This window comes from Enhydra lutris, unplaced genomic scaffold (genome assembly GCF_002288905.1).
Source record: "Enhydra lutris kenyoni isolate GAN:26980312 unplaced genomic scaffold, ASM228890v2 scaffoldscaffold10, whole genome shotgun sequence".
NCBI lineage: Eukaryota > Metazoa > Chordata > Mammalia > Carnivora > Mustelidae > Enhydra > Enhydra lutris.
Window position 1 is genome coordinate 2,915,806 of NW_019154094.1, and position 14,333 is coordinate 2,930,138.

The 14,333-nt window shown below is 56.6% G+C and overlaps 1 protein-coding gene across 1 annotated transcript in view; it reads right to left on the bottom strand.

Moving 5' to 3' along the window:
• Positions 1 to 14,333, bottom strand: part of LOC111143794 (elongation factor for RNA polymerase II) — a 72,412-nt gene that overhangs the window by 5,256 nt on the left and 52,823 nt on the right. The window contains exons 3-8 of the mRNA XM_022497674.1: positions 13,754 to 13,875; positions 13,147 to 13,310; positions 10,798 to 11,072; positions 6,986 to 7,110; positions 2,232 to 2,328; positions 626 to 1,100 (exon numbers count right to left, since the gene is read on the bottom strand). Of these exons, the coding sequence (XP_022353382.1) occupies positions 626 to 1,100; positions 2,232 to 2,328; positions 6,986 to 7,110; positions 10,798 to 11,072; positions 13,147 to 13,310; positions 13,754 to 13,875 (1,258 nt within the window). The remainder of the gene's footprint in view (positions 1 to 625; positions 1,101 to 2,231; positions 2,329 to 6,985; positions 7,111 to 10,797; positions 11,073 to 13,146; positions 13,311 to 13,753; positions 13,876 to 14,333) is intronic.

Sequence of the window (14,333 nt, forward strand, 5' to 3'; positions counted from 1 at the left end):
CTGACACACAGCAGGACTGAGACCGCTGGGACCTTCACAGACAACCTTGTATAAGAACACAGGGTGCAGGGGCGCCCGGGTGGCTCAGATGGTTAAGCATCTGCCTTTAGCTCAGGTCATGATCTCCAATTTTGCAGATCACGGGGTATCTGCTTCTTCCCCTCTCTCTGCCTCTCCTCCTGCTTGGGCTCTCTCTGCCTCTCTCTTTAGTGAATAAACAAAAAATCTTAAAAAACAAAAAAAAAACCACTGGGCACAGGGGCGCCTGGGTGGCTCAGTTGGTTAAGTGTCTGTCTTCGGCTCAGGTCATGCTGTCGGGGTCCTGGGGTCAAGCTCCACATTGGGCTCCCTGTTCAGCGGGGAGTCTGCTTCTCTAACCGACCCCAACCCCGCTCATGCTCTCTTTCTCACTCACTTTTTTTTTTCAGATAAATAAATAAATTCCTAAAAAACAACCAACCAAACACAGGGCACGAAGAAGCTGAATGTGCAGGGCATGCCACTATGGGGCTCTTGCGGTGGTAGAGTCCCTCTCTGGGTAATGGTGGGGGTAGGCTGGAGCTCGGGCTCCTGGAACTGTCCTCCTACAGAGTCCCCCACCCCAGGCCTGCCTCCTGGTACATACCCGGGGCATCTGGTGGGGCTCCTAGGGGGCTGGGCATGTGGTCTGGCAACCGGGCCCGGTGTCTATCCTCAGCTGCTCTCTCCTTGTCTTTGTGCTTCTTGGACTTCTTCTTGGATTTGCTGCGTGATGAGCCACCATGGGGCCTGCTGGGCTGGGCACAGTCCGTCAGCAGAGGCAAGCTGAGGCATGTAGTCGGGGCCGGCGCGGCCACTTCCCCGTGCTCACAGTCCCGGCCACTGTGACCCAGGTCATTGCTGACATCAGCTAGAGGGTCATGGGCCCTCGGGGGCTCCAACCGTGGGGGCAGGTGGGCGTCTGAGCCAGCTAGTGGGCCTGGAGTGGGCAGCAGGGCCTCACGGCTGTGGGGTGCACTCAGCTTCCCATTGATGGCAGGCTGAGCTCTCTGGGTAAAATGTGATATCCTGGTTTTCTTGCTGACCAGGGAGTCGCTGAAATCAGGAGGCTGTGATCGTTTCTGCAATGGGAGGGAAACAAATTTAAAAGGGAGACTGCGTCTGGAGCCACTGATGTCTCCTGAGGAGTAGCTGGGGAACAATAGGCCCTGAGCTCAGGAGGCCCTAGGAAACCTGGGGCCTAACTGCAAGGCCCACTCTGGCCACAAGGGGGCACACCCAGAAAAGAACCAGCCTCTTGCTAACCTAGGCTCAGCTCACCCTGACAGAGCCAAGGAAGGGCAACATCCATGGATCTAGCCAGCTGAGCAGTCAAGAAGGGCCATCTCCACAGACTGCTCTGAAACTTGGCAGTGTTCGGCGTCATCCCTGGATGATGGGGATGGTGAAAGGACCAAGTCTGAAGGACATACAGCAGCCCCTCAGGCTGGGACTCCCCCCACCTCCCCACTAGACCCAGGACTACTTGCATCCCCAAGGGACACCCTGTGACGTGGTGCAGGCGCAGCCTTACTCCACAAGTGAGAATGCTGAGGCATGTGAGACGAGGCCAGACCATGGATCGCCCAGACCCTGGGAAATGACTAGAGAGAGCAAGGTGGCAGGCCCACCATTGGGGGGAACAGGGTAAGGAGGCTGTCAGCCCTCTACTTTGGCCCAGGGCCAGGGCAGGCACAGACCTGACCTCTCCTCAAGGAGGATTCAGGGCCTTGGACATGCGCTAGGAGCTTCCAGGCCGAAGGGGGAAAATAAGGGACTTAGGGTGAGGGACTCATGAGCCAGAGCACACAGGTGGGGACACCTGAGCACCCATCCTGACTACTGACTGAACCAGCAGTGGTCACGGCTCACAAGGCCCTAGGCCTGCAGCCGGCCCACTCGATTCTACAGAACCTTCATGACAGCCCTGGGAGGCCAGTGCACCTGCCATGCCTGCTGTACACAGAGCACTGGGCTCAGGGCAATCCGGGAGCCTGCCCTCCCTTGGCCACAACACCCACGAACATTTGAGGGAACTGCACGGAGGGCCCGGGCCCAGTCTGGGGAAGGCTGGGCAGTTGCTCAGTCACCAAAGAAAACACCTGCCTCTGAAGCAAGCCCTAACGCAGCTCAGGCCTGGCCCACGGGCCCCTCGCCCACCCTCCGCCCTCACTGCCACCGTGCCTTGTCCCAGCCTGGCCCACTGCTCCTACCTGAGGGGGTGAGGCTGAGTTTCCATGTTCCCTGGGAGGACTGGCGGCAGCGGGGTCTCCGGGCAGGACAACGGCACTCTGCGGCTGACACAGCTTCCTACAGAGGAGAGGCGGGGTAGCTGTATGGCCCCACAACCTGCCTTCCCACTGATGCCACACTGTGTCCCCTACACCAGTGATTCAGGGTGGGCCCGCTGTCCCAATGAACCAGAGCAGGGCCGAGTACATGGGGTACTTCAGGGCATGGCGGGCAGAGAGCAGCCCGAACACATCCCCCCCGACCCCAGGTTTACCCACAGCCCGGAGGATGGCCCACCCGGAGTCCTGTATGCCCAGAGAAGGCTCAGTGGGCCGCCCGCTCACCCAGACACCCGTCACTGTGGAGACCAGAGACCCGAGTAAAACTGACTGGATATTCAAGCTCTGTGCTGTGTCCCTGCGGGAGCTGGGCACACTCGAGCACCAGCCCCTCCTTTAAAAAGCAATCATTCATCCTAATAATGCTTACTGCAGAAACCTTAAAAGATGCTGCAGGGGACTGAAATGCCCTAGCCTGACAGGAAGGACTCCCGGATTCAGGTCCCACCTTCCTGGGAGCCAACATGACAGTACCTCCTCAAGGATGACAGGGGCAGTCAACAGCCTACCGGTACCCAAGCACAACAGTGCAGCCAGGGACAAGAAAAGAGACACCATGACACTCAAAGGGCAGATGGAGGCCCCACTAGGGACCCTGGCTTGAGGTCACCCTCTGATCCCCTCTCATATTCCGAGGCTGCAAGTCTCACGGGAGCCCAGCAGCCAGCCCGGTGCAGTGTGTGGGACCGCAGGCCCTCCATGCCCAGCTGGGGTCTGGGGCTACGGGGACCCTGTTTGCACTGCCGAGTAGTGACGAGCTGAGTAGACCTCCTTGACCGATGGCCACGTGACAGGCCTCTGCTGCTGTCCCCTCCGTGGTGGCCCCAAATGTAAGGACAGCCCCAGGGCAAGTGCCTGTAGCGTGCAAGCACTGGCCACGGCCGAGGTGGCTCATATCTGCTGTCCAGCCACACAGAAGCGCAGCCCTTTCCATCCGCTCTCTTTCCAGCCCCCACTGAAAATGCATGAAGGAGGAAGGGAAAAGAGAACAGCACGAGGGGCACCTGGGTGGCTCAGTGGGTAAAAGCCTCTGCCTTTGGCTCAGGTCATGATCCCAGGGACCTGGAATCGAGCCCCGCATCGGGCTCTCTGCTCAGCGGGGAGCCTGCTTCCTCCTCTCTCTCTGCCTGCTTCTCTGCCTACTTGTAATCTCTGTCAAATAAATGAATAAAATCTTTAAAAAAAAAAAAAAAAAAGAGCAGCACGATCTAATGCTGAAAGCAGACACAGTGACTATCTTACAGGATCCAAGGAAATGGGGACCCAGGCCATAGCACCCCCCGGCCCAGAGCTCAGAGACCTCACAGAAGGGGCTCCTGCAGGGCTGTCCCCGCTCTGCTCTGGGGCTGTGGGGAAGGAACCCACAGTGTGTCCTAGGAGGCCAGGCTGCTCCAGGCACACCTGGACCACGGGATGGACAGAGGTGTGGCCTCAGGAGACTGAGGAAACAGAGGGGCCCATGAGGGGTGCGGAGAAACCTCGGCAGCCCTCCTGAGGGGACGGAGCCACTCAGAAAAGCCTTGAAGGGCTGCACCGAGGCCTCCAGGTAACAAATGTCAGAGTCCAAAAGACACAAGAGAAAGCATTTGAAAGCAAAGAGAGACTCTCTAAGCAAACGAAAACTTTAAATCCACAATAGAAACACCACCCTCAATATCCCCCAAAAGACAAAATACTTGAATAGAATTTCTCCAAAGATGATACACAAATGGCCAATAAGCACACGAACAAGTACGTGTGATTGGTCATCAGGAAAATGCAAGTCAGAACCACAAGGAGATATTACCTCACACCCACTAGGAGGGCTGGAATAAAACAAAACAAGAACGGAAAAGAACAAGTGTTGGTGAGAAAGTGGGGGAAACTAGAAACCTCTGTGTGTGTCACTGGAGCGGGAGCTGTTGTGGAAAAGAGTCTGGCTGTTTCGCAAAAACCTCAACTCCACTCCTCCTTGAGAGATAGGAGAATCCACGTCCGTACATATCCTCGTACACAAATGTTCGCAGAACCCCAGACACAATGCTGGGAGGCGGAGATGGCCCCAGGGTGCATCAGCAGACTTGACAACTGTGGCGGATCTCCACGCGCACCAGATACCCACGCAGCACACGTAAAGGAATGAAGCTCTGATACACGTTACGGCCTATGTGAACCCTAACCATACACAGATAGAAGGCAGTCACAAAAGGCCAAAGAGGGACGCCTGGGTGGCTCAGTTGGTTAAGCAGCTGCCTTCGGCTCAGGTCATGATCCCAGCGTCCTGGGATTGAGTCCCACATCGGGCTCCTTGCTCGTCAGGGAGCCTGCTTCTCCCTCTGCCTCTGCCTGCCATTCTGTCTGCCTATGCTCACTCTCTCTCCCTCTCTCTCTCTCTCTGACAAATAAATAAATAAAAAATCTTTAAAAGAAACAAAAGGCCAAAGATCCCAAAGTCCCAAAGATCCCATTGATAGGAAACATCCAGAACAGGCAAATCCACAGAGACCGAAAGATTCGTGGTTGCTAGGGGCTGGGGGGAGGGGGCACGGGAGTATCTGCTGACATTTGGGGTTCCATTTTAGGGCACGTGTTCTGGAACTAGTACAGGTAGCAGCTGTACAACACTGCAAATGTAATTCACACCACTGAATTGTGAGAAAGAAGAACAAGGCTGGAGGCCTCACAATCCCAGATTTCAAGATCTACTCTAAAGCCGTAATAGTCAACACAGTATGGCCTTAACATGAAAGACAAGACACAAGGGGAGTGACTACAGGGCTGGGCACGGCTGCTGAGGCCTCGCAGTGCCCTCGAACACCCGGGACAGGACGGGCCCCAGCAGCCCCTCACACAGGAAACAAACACAGAGGAAGAATCAAAATGATGGTGGCAGCAGGTGTCCATGTAGAGCCGAGCCTCAGGGGCCCAGGCTGACCCTGGAAGCATCAGCATACTTAGGTCAGGTATGATTTTGAAAAAGCTGTAGGAAAAGGAGGCAGCCCAGCTTCTGGGTGATACCAATCCTCAGCGACAGAAATACCCCAAGGCCTTATTTTTCCTTCTTGCTGCGAGACTTCAAGAACCGCTATAAATTGGGTTTTCTTCAGGGAGGGAACAACCTAAACTGAAGGAAAAAAAGTGCGCAGACAGGTGGCTGGGTAACCTTTAGGGCAGTTGCTGGCATCGAGGATGCCGACGGTGACCTTCACACACCAACGAGACCAAGCTTCCAAGGACAGCAGGTGCTGCTGGCAACAAGTGGTTTCTGGCACGGCTGATCCCCAAGCAGGGCCCCGGTGCTGGCCTTGCTGGTCCAGGTGAAGGCTGAGAGCCCTGGGTTCACACAAGGCCCGGCAGCTCACTCATCGGAGCAGGGAGGAACAGGGAGAAGGAGCCCGGAATGACACAAAGCTCCAGAGCCGAGATTCCTACTGACCCACCTACACACCAACACACAACAAGGCTACTTGGTCTTGGCCACGCTCCTCCTGGAGCACTCTGTGCGGCCAAGGCCCTCGGGTTCTGAGAACAGAAGCTACCCAGCAAGAGACTCTGAAGGGAGGGCAGGAATAGCCTTGCAGTGTCCCTAATGCGTGCCTTGTCACCTCAAAGCACTTTGGTGGGTAAATTTGACCAATTCAACACCAGACTCTTTGTCCAAAAATGTCTGATGGATCAAAACACCTGTAGGTGACAGAACCAACCCCAGGCGCATTTAGCTGCTACAACAGGAAACACCAGAAAGAGGATGGGGGTGGGAGCGGTCTTCTGCTGAGAACAGCTCCTCAAGCCCCCCATGACCTTTGGACAGTCGGAGTGGTGACCCCAGGCTGGTTCAGAAGCAGGTACTGGTTTGGGGAGGAGTGTCCTGCAGGGCTGAGGAGGAACTCCGGGTTCACCTAGAGTTGCCCCAAGTCTACATGCAATTACTGCTTTAAACAGCTGAGCTTAAAAAAAAAAAAAAAAAAAACCCACAACCACATAAATAACTCAAGTCCCTGAGAAATCATTTAAAGACTAATTAGTGTATCAGCCAGTTCCGAGCGGCGCTTCACAGCCTGCGCTCCCGTCAGGCATCGGCCGAGAAGGAAATCATTAACTGCTCGCCTGAGCCAGGCAGGGGCCTACTTAACCACTCCTCCCCCGAGCCACCAAGTCCACTCCTGACCTCGGGTCCCAATTAATCTGAAGGGGAATGTGTTTAATTAATGCTACTTAATCACGCCTGTGGGGAGTTTTGTTTTGCTTTGTTTCTCTCTGCTTCAAGTTCTTGGGAGGTTCTTTTAAAGAAGGAGGCGGCCTGTAGCTCAAGCCTGTGGGGCTGCGCAGGTTTTGGAAGGGCACTTGACGGGAAAGGAAGCATGGAACAAGCAGAGCGGACCGAAGCGTCCTGTGTGGGCACTCTGGGGCTCTGGTACGTGACCTGCACCCTTCACTCCACTCAGCAGGTGCTGGCCCGACCCTGAAGTGTCCCAGGTAGTGGGAAAGACTGCCAGAGAGTCTCCACAGATCCCTCCATCCTGCTCAAGGGCCCTATGACCTTTGGGACCACACAAGGCCACCCTAGCACCCTCAGGATGCCATCTGTTCCAGAACCAGGGTGCAGGGACATGCCCAGGCACAGGAGGCGGCATTACCGGACAAGCATCCGCTTCAACAGCTGCTGGTCCCCTTCCGAGTAGCCAGGCCAGTCCTTCTGCACGTCCTTATATACACAGTCCTTCAATGTGCACGTACCATCCTTGGCATTCACGTTGGCCACCTGTAAGACAGGGACAGGATCACCTTGCTGGAAGCCTAGGAGAGGCAGAAGTTACTGAAAGTAGGTGATGGAGGCTGGGGGGCAGAGACACACAAGGGGAAAGAGGACAGCACTCCCCCAATCCCCTGCACACTGGGGCAACAAGCCTTGGGTTGCAAAAGGATCCGAACACCAGGTCCTGACACCCAGGTCTTACAGCTGCTGGAAGACACGTCGGCTCCAAAGCAGGAGGGGCTGCCGTCTACACTCCCAGGACCCCAGCACCGGCCTCCCCTGTTATGGACTGAAGGTTTTCATCTTACCAAAATTCATGTTAAATCTCAGCACCCAAAATGAGGTATTAGGAGGTGGGGCCTCTGGGAGGTGATCAGGTCATCAGGGTGGAGCCCTCATGAATGGGACCAGTGTCCCTGTAAAAGAGACTCCAGAAGCTCCCTCCCCACCCCTGCCACGTGGTAACACCGTGAGAAGACAGTCTGTGAACCGGGAAGGGGGTCTTCAGCAATCATCCAATCTTATGGTGCCTTGACCTTAGGACTTCCCAGCCTCCAGAACCGCAAGGAGTAAACATCTGTTGTTCATAAGCCTCCCAGTTTATGTTACTCCAGTAGAGCAGTCTGAAGAGACGGGACACCCCCTCTTGGACATGCACTCCCGTGGCAGAGACGGCGGCAGGTGGGGGAGCCAGGGCCCCCAGGGACCAGGCTAAGTCCATCTTCCCCGCAGCCAGCTAGCCCTGCTCAGGCTGATTAACTTCGGCCGAGCTTGTCTCCAAGATGGCAAAGTTGGACTCAGAACATCGACCTTAAGGGCACTTGAAGAAGTTCAGGCCCCGCTCCCAAGTGGGAGCCCCTGTGCCAGCCTCACTGGGCCCATGGCACGCACCTGCGGGGAAGCTGGTGTGACAGCAGCCGTTTTCACTACCACAGGCTTCTTTTTTTTTTTTTTTTAAAGATTTTATTTATTTATTTGTCAGAGAGAGAGAGAGAGCGCGAGAGTGAGCACAAGCAGATAGAGTGGCAGGCAGAGGCAGAGGGAGAAGCAGGCTCCCTGCTGAGCAAGGAGCCCGATGTGGGACTCAATCCCAGGACGCTGGGATCATGACCTGAGCCGAAGGCAGCGGCTTAACCCACTGAGCCACCCAGGCGTCCCACTACCACAGGCTTCTAAGGGGACTCCAGGTCACAAGGGTTTCCACAGGGAGCATTTTTTAATGGCTGAGTAATATTCCACCAAGCATCTGCACTGGATGCCATTTCCAGTTTCTCTGTAGCTTAAACAGACACCACTGTGTGCAGGTTCTCCCACGCTGGTGACGGTTTCCTTCGGCCAGCTTCCCAGAAGTGGGATGAGTGGGTCAAAGGCTCTGAACATTTTTACAGCTCTTGAAGCAGTTTGCTAAAATGCTCCCCAGAAGAGCCACCCACCCGTTCACACTCCCTCCCACAGAGGATGAGCCTCCGGGCTTCTCTGAGGCCCCGCCAGCACTGGAGACAAATGTTTTCACAGAAGGAAAAGAGAAGGTGCCTTTGAAGAGTGTGATTTCATCTGTGCTGCTCATCAGAATCCCTGATCCCTCGAGGGGGGCTTGGGGGGAGGCTGGAAATGACCAGCCCATGGTATCCCCCGAGACCTTCCCCTTCCTCAAGCTGCTGGGGTCCTGCTACTGCACCCAGCCCCCAGGGAGGACATGCTGGGTAGTAAATACAGAAGCACAAAGCAGACGGGGCCATTCAAAGAAAACAGAGTAGATGGGGGGGATGTTCTGCCCACAGACACCAGATAAGCTGCCCCACAGAAGGCTGCTGAATCCGAATCAACCAGAGAAGCTGGAGCCCAGCACGGGGCCTCTCTGATCCCGAGCAAGGGCTGGGAGCAACGGCAGCATCTCAGAGGTTAGAAAAGCAGGCACCCTGGGCAGAATGACATCAGTACCAACAGGTCCCCAGCTCTTCAAAAACCAAGCCTGGCCTGCTGGCTGCACTCGAGGGTTGCTCAGAGGGTAAATCTCAGATGTTAACTGTGTGCTTGGTCAGCCAAGTTCCACATTCTGCATTTGAGGGGCTCATGTGCTTCTTCTTTATTCTGGGCACAAACAGGGCGAGAGAGGAAGATGGGAGCAAGGGCCACTTCCAAGAATGCCACAGTAGGGGCTGATGGCAGCCTGACCGGCCAGCAGTGTAAGCTGCAGCACACCCAGGGACAATGCTGGCTCATGTCTAAAGACCCGGCATTTTGCCAGCCCTGCCTCATTCTCTCCGAGTTCCAGCCCAGGGGAAGGGCCTCCACTGTGCCTCCTTTGAGTTCCCAAGGATAAGGCTGACACCTGTGACCTTCCAAGGAAACCAATCCCCTCAGAACATCATTCCTGGTTCTGGAGCTTTCCGGATGCTTTGATAGGCCCCTCTGCCAAAGAAAACTTCTGAGCCGTGAAGCTACACGTCTATCTTCTAAACAGGCCTTGGGCCAACTCGTATGCTCAGAGGGAGAACTGCGCAGCTTGGTCCTCACCTGCGCTACCTCCGGGCGGGGGAGAGTGGCTCAAGAGGCCAAATCCAGGGGCACCTGGGTGACTCAGTTGGTCAGGCAGCTGACTCCTGATTTCATCATGATCTCAGGGTCGTGAGATCGAGCCCCGTGTTGGGCTCCGTGCTGGACATGGAGCCTGCTTAGAATTCTTTCTCCCTCTGCCCACCTCCCTCCTGCCTTCACACGAACCCTTAAAACAAAAGAGACCATATCCAGAGTTTCCCAGCAAGTGGTGCCCCTGAGGCCAGAGTCCCAGTGACACGAGGGGCAGCGAGCCCCATAGCTCATCTTCAGACACAACTACTCATTATCACAGCATGTGAGTTTTGCGCTGTCTGTGCACCCAGAGCGTCTGAGGCAGGATGTAAGGGCGACAAGTGAGCTGGAGGACAGAACCCCTCGAGGTTCAAGCGTGCCTCCTCCACAGGACAGGACTGTCCGCTGCCAGCCAAGTGAACCTCTCGGCAGGGCCCCAAGGCAGCTGCATGGTCCAGCTGACGTGGTGAGGCCAGAACAAGCTGTTCACCTTCCCGGGGGTCCTCCAGCTCCCTCCACAGGCTCTGGGAGACAGGGAAGGGCGTAGGGGAAGCGGCCAGGCCTACAGCTCTTGCTCCGAGGCCTGAGCTCTTCCATAATAGCAGGCTCCATGTGCTGACATCACGTTCCCCCCAGCTCAGCCTCTCACCCCGCACAAGGCGCTGCAGTCAAGCTGTGGCCACACACAGCAGCCCGAGGGTCCACTAGTGAAGCCCCTTGCCCAGGGCTGCGGCTGGCGAGTGGCAGGGAAGCTGCCTGACTGAGGAGGCTGAGCTCTGCGGTTACCCAGGCTTCTCTGGATTCTACAATCACTGGGCAACTGATGTCCAGTTTCCTGTGTGCTGTGCCTGCTGCCTGTGTGTTTGCAGACGGTGCAGACTAGGGTGCTGACCTCACACTGACCAACCTCAGGGCCACTGGACAGCAAGCACCACGACCAGGGACATGTCCGTGACAGCCCTAAGCACGTCCTAACCGAGAAGGCCGAGGCTCTGAGGCAGGCTGAGACTCCTGGAAGAGACCCCAGGAAGGGCCCTTCCCAAGCCGCCCTGTGTCCAGACCCGGTGCAGGAGCCACTCAAGGCTGACTGGACCCTCAACCTGGCCCCGGGCAAGCACGAACCTGCTGGAGGAGGCCATCCAGCGCATCCTTGTCCGCCTGGGCCAGGCCGTCCTTCTGCAGCCGCAGCAACAGCTCGGCCTTCCGGTAGGGCCTCAGCGCCAGGAGGTGCAGCACCCGGTCGCGGAAAGGCCTCTGAGACACCCCACTGCCCCCGCTAATGCCACCAACATTGCTCTTCTTGATGGCACTGGCCAGGTTGATGGGGGTCGCCCGCTTCCGGGAAGGGACAGCGTCCGTGGCCCCCGGGGCTGGTTTCCGAAACTGAACCTTCTTGCCTGCAACAAGAGCCAAGGCATTAGGGATGTGAGGGGGTGAGGGCTGTCCCTCAGTGTCCCTCTGCCTGGGGCGGATGCCAAGTTCGGAACGAGTGCAAGGATGCCCACCGATGGCCGCCAGCCCCAGGGGAAGGCAGTCTGAGCCGGGCCCTGCCTGGGCGGCTCAGTGGAGACCCAGGACAGCTAAGAGCACCACCTGCTGACCGCACAGAGCTCAGCAGGGGTTTGCAGGGCCCCCAGCGTCAGAAGCTGGAACTACAGGAGACAGAATGGACTTCATCACCGGCAGCCCAACCACTACAGGGAGAGGGGGCCGATAGTAAAAAGAGTGGGGTTCCTGAATGGTCCGAGGCAGGTGCCCCCAGAGCCTACACATCACAGCACTATGCTGGCCCCACAGGATCCCCCATTCACTTTTATGAAAAAGGAGGACTGAACAAAGGCATCGGGCCGCTTGGGTAGCTTCTCTGGAGATGCCGGGGGGTAAGAGCAGCTCCCTGGCTGCAGCCCCATCAAGCACTTCTTGGGCAGACATGGCTATGCTCAGAGTCCCAGGGGCAGCAGCCAGATCCCCCCACCCTTCCAGAGCAAATAGACTCCAGCTCTGCTCTGGACGGAGGGGCCTCTGCTCGGAAACTGTGAACTCCACTCTGGACAGCAGCACCGCCCCTGAGGAACATGCACGGCCAAGGGCAGGCAGTGCATGCCTCATGAACTTGGGCCAGAAAGCTCTCCGTGAGGACTTTTTGTTGTTTGTTTTTGTTCTCATCCCTTAAATCTCATTTGTCAAATTAACACAGGAAGAAGTGCTATCAGAATCCTCAGGGTCAGGCTTAGGGTCAGCGAGAGGCTTGACACAGTGGGACATGCATGTCTGTCTTCAGAGGCCAGGGGACAAGTGCTTCCGCCAGAACCGAAACCGCTGCAAAACTCTTGCTGTACCCTAAGTGACCAAAGAAGTCGCATTTCTGTCCCAGTTTTAGGCTAAAGGACCAAAAATTTATGAAGATGTGTAGGCACGTTCACGTTTGCACATCGAGGTGACAGCAGGCAGGGGAAGCATGCTGGGATTCTGGCTGCAGCTCTGGGGGTGTGGGGGGTGGGCTCCGTCCCCAGCAGTGGCTCACATCCCAGAGCACAGGCTCCCACAGCACGCACAGCCACGTCCGCCTGGACGCAGCATTCACTGGCAGCACGGACTCCTGCAAGGACGTCTGGGGTTTTGTCCAGAGTCAATCCCACCGCCAAGCCAGTGAAATCACGTGCTCCTCTGCGGGGGTCTTTGAAATCCTCCTACCTTTTCTTAAAAAAGAAAAGCCCTCAAAGCCATTTGCTGTAAGCCACTCCGTGTCTCCCTCAGGCCTAACACCCTTCCTCCTGGCCTTGAATCCTGATGACTCATGAATTTGTTTGGGCCTAGGTGCTGGGAAGCCTAAAGCAGCCACAGAGCTTCCTAAGTAAACACACTCTCCACATAGGGGGTGTCTCAACTTCACCAAAACTGCTTCCAAACAGATGATGCACTGCCAGGGCCTTCTCATCTGGCAGGGGTCAACACATCTCCTTCTCAGGTGTGACCCGACAGCCCCTCACTGGCCCCAACCCAGCAGCAGGCCTCTTGCCACAGGGTACGTCTCGCCATGTGCACCTTGCCACTGGCTGTGTCGGTCTTGGGGAAGAGTTGGGCAGGCAGGTGAGGGCAGGGGTGGCCACTAGAAGAGGACAAACCGCAGCCCTCGAGGAGCACTCTCTCTCTGACAGGTAGAGATCCCTGAGGCCAGAGCCTAGGAGAGGGGCCCGTGGATTTGGAATTCCTAGAGTTCTTGGGGCTCTTATCCAAATTGGGTAATGGACAGATGTCACAGCCCCCAGCTGACTCATCCAGTGTAATGGGGCCTTCCTTTTTGACCCAACAACAACCTGGCTCACCCTGCTTGGGGTCACACCCATCAACCCATACCTCCAGCTCCTGGCCAGGACAGGCCCTGAGTCTCTCCTGCTCCCCCCGCCCCTGCCACAGGTGCCCAGCAGGCACGAACCCCCGACAGGTGGGAGTCCCGAGCCTCATCCTCACCCAGGTAGCGGCCTCCAGCCTTGATGACAATGGCCCCACGGCTCCGTGTCTCCTCTTCGGCCTGTGCCATGCTCTGCCGTGCTTTCTGGTAGGAGTCGTCGGTGGCACACACTGTGATTTTGTCCTGGATGCTGCCCAGGCAGTCCAGGTGAACATCCCCGCGGCTGTAAGATAAGGGGCCAGGAGCCAAGGTGAACTCCTGGGATGACAAGGACAGACGGTCTAGGAGCCCGTGCCGCCCCCCACCCCACGACCCCCAGTTGGGAAATGGGGTCAGGGCTAACTTGAGCAGCATGTTTCCACATGGCACGTCTCGATCTGGAAGAAACAAGGGAACCCAGGACCCTGGGCAGAGGCAGCAGCAGGCCAGAACCTGTACCCACGCCCCGGACACGGTGAAAGCAGCAGCAAGGCTCATGCGGAGAAAGGGAGGCGGCACCGGGCCAGCCTGGCTGGCTCAGCATGTAGAGCATGAGGCTCTCGATCCCGTGGTCCTGAGTTTAAGGCCCATGTTGTGTATAGAGATTATTTAAATAAATAAACTTATGTAAAAAAAAGAAGAAGAAGAAGAAAAAGAAGGGGGCACTGGGCCCGGGTGGGACCTCACCTGGAGACATATTGCTGGATGCAGTCGAAGCTGCCCTGGGGGCTGTCACGGCCAATGTTGGAGAGGTAGAAGGAGAACGTCCGTGCCTCTGTGGGGCAGTCAGGCTGGGGGATGGAGATGTGCTGTGCAGAGAATGGGAGACATCACTGGGAGGTTCACAACACAGGAGCATGGGGGTGGGGAACCATGGAATGGCCCATCCACTGGACCCCAGACCACCCCACAACTTGACACAATGAGAATGTGCTAGCACTTTCTAAGCAGCAATGGCATTTCGGTCTGAGGAGCGCAGAGTGCTTAACATACACCCAGAGACAGGGATTCCCAGCTTGATCTGGGCCATGACCCAGCTTCCTGCCCAGCATATGGGGCAGGTCTGACCTGGGACGTGCGTGAAGATGAAATGAGACAAGATGGGCATCAGGAGCCATCAGGGCACACGGAGCAGCCAAGATGCCCCAATCCTTGCTCCCCTGTGCGATGCAGACTCCACCTGAGTGTCCGTCACTGCCCGGCAGGCCCTGAGGGGCTCATGGATGGGCAGCACTCACCCCAACAAATCAGGAACATGGTTAGATGT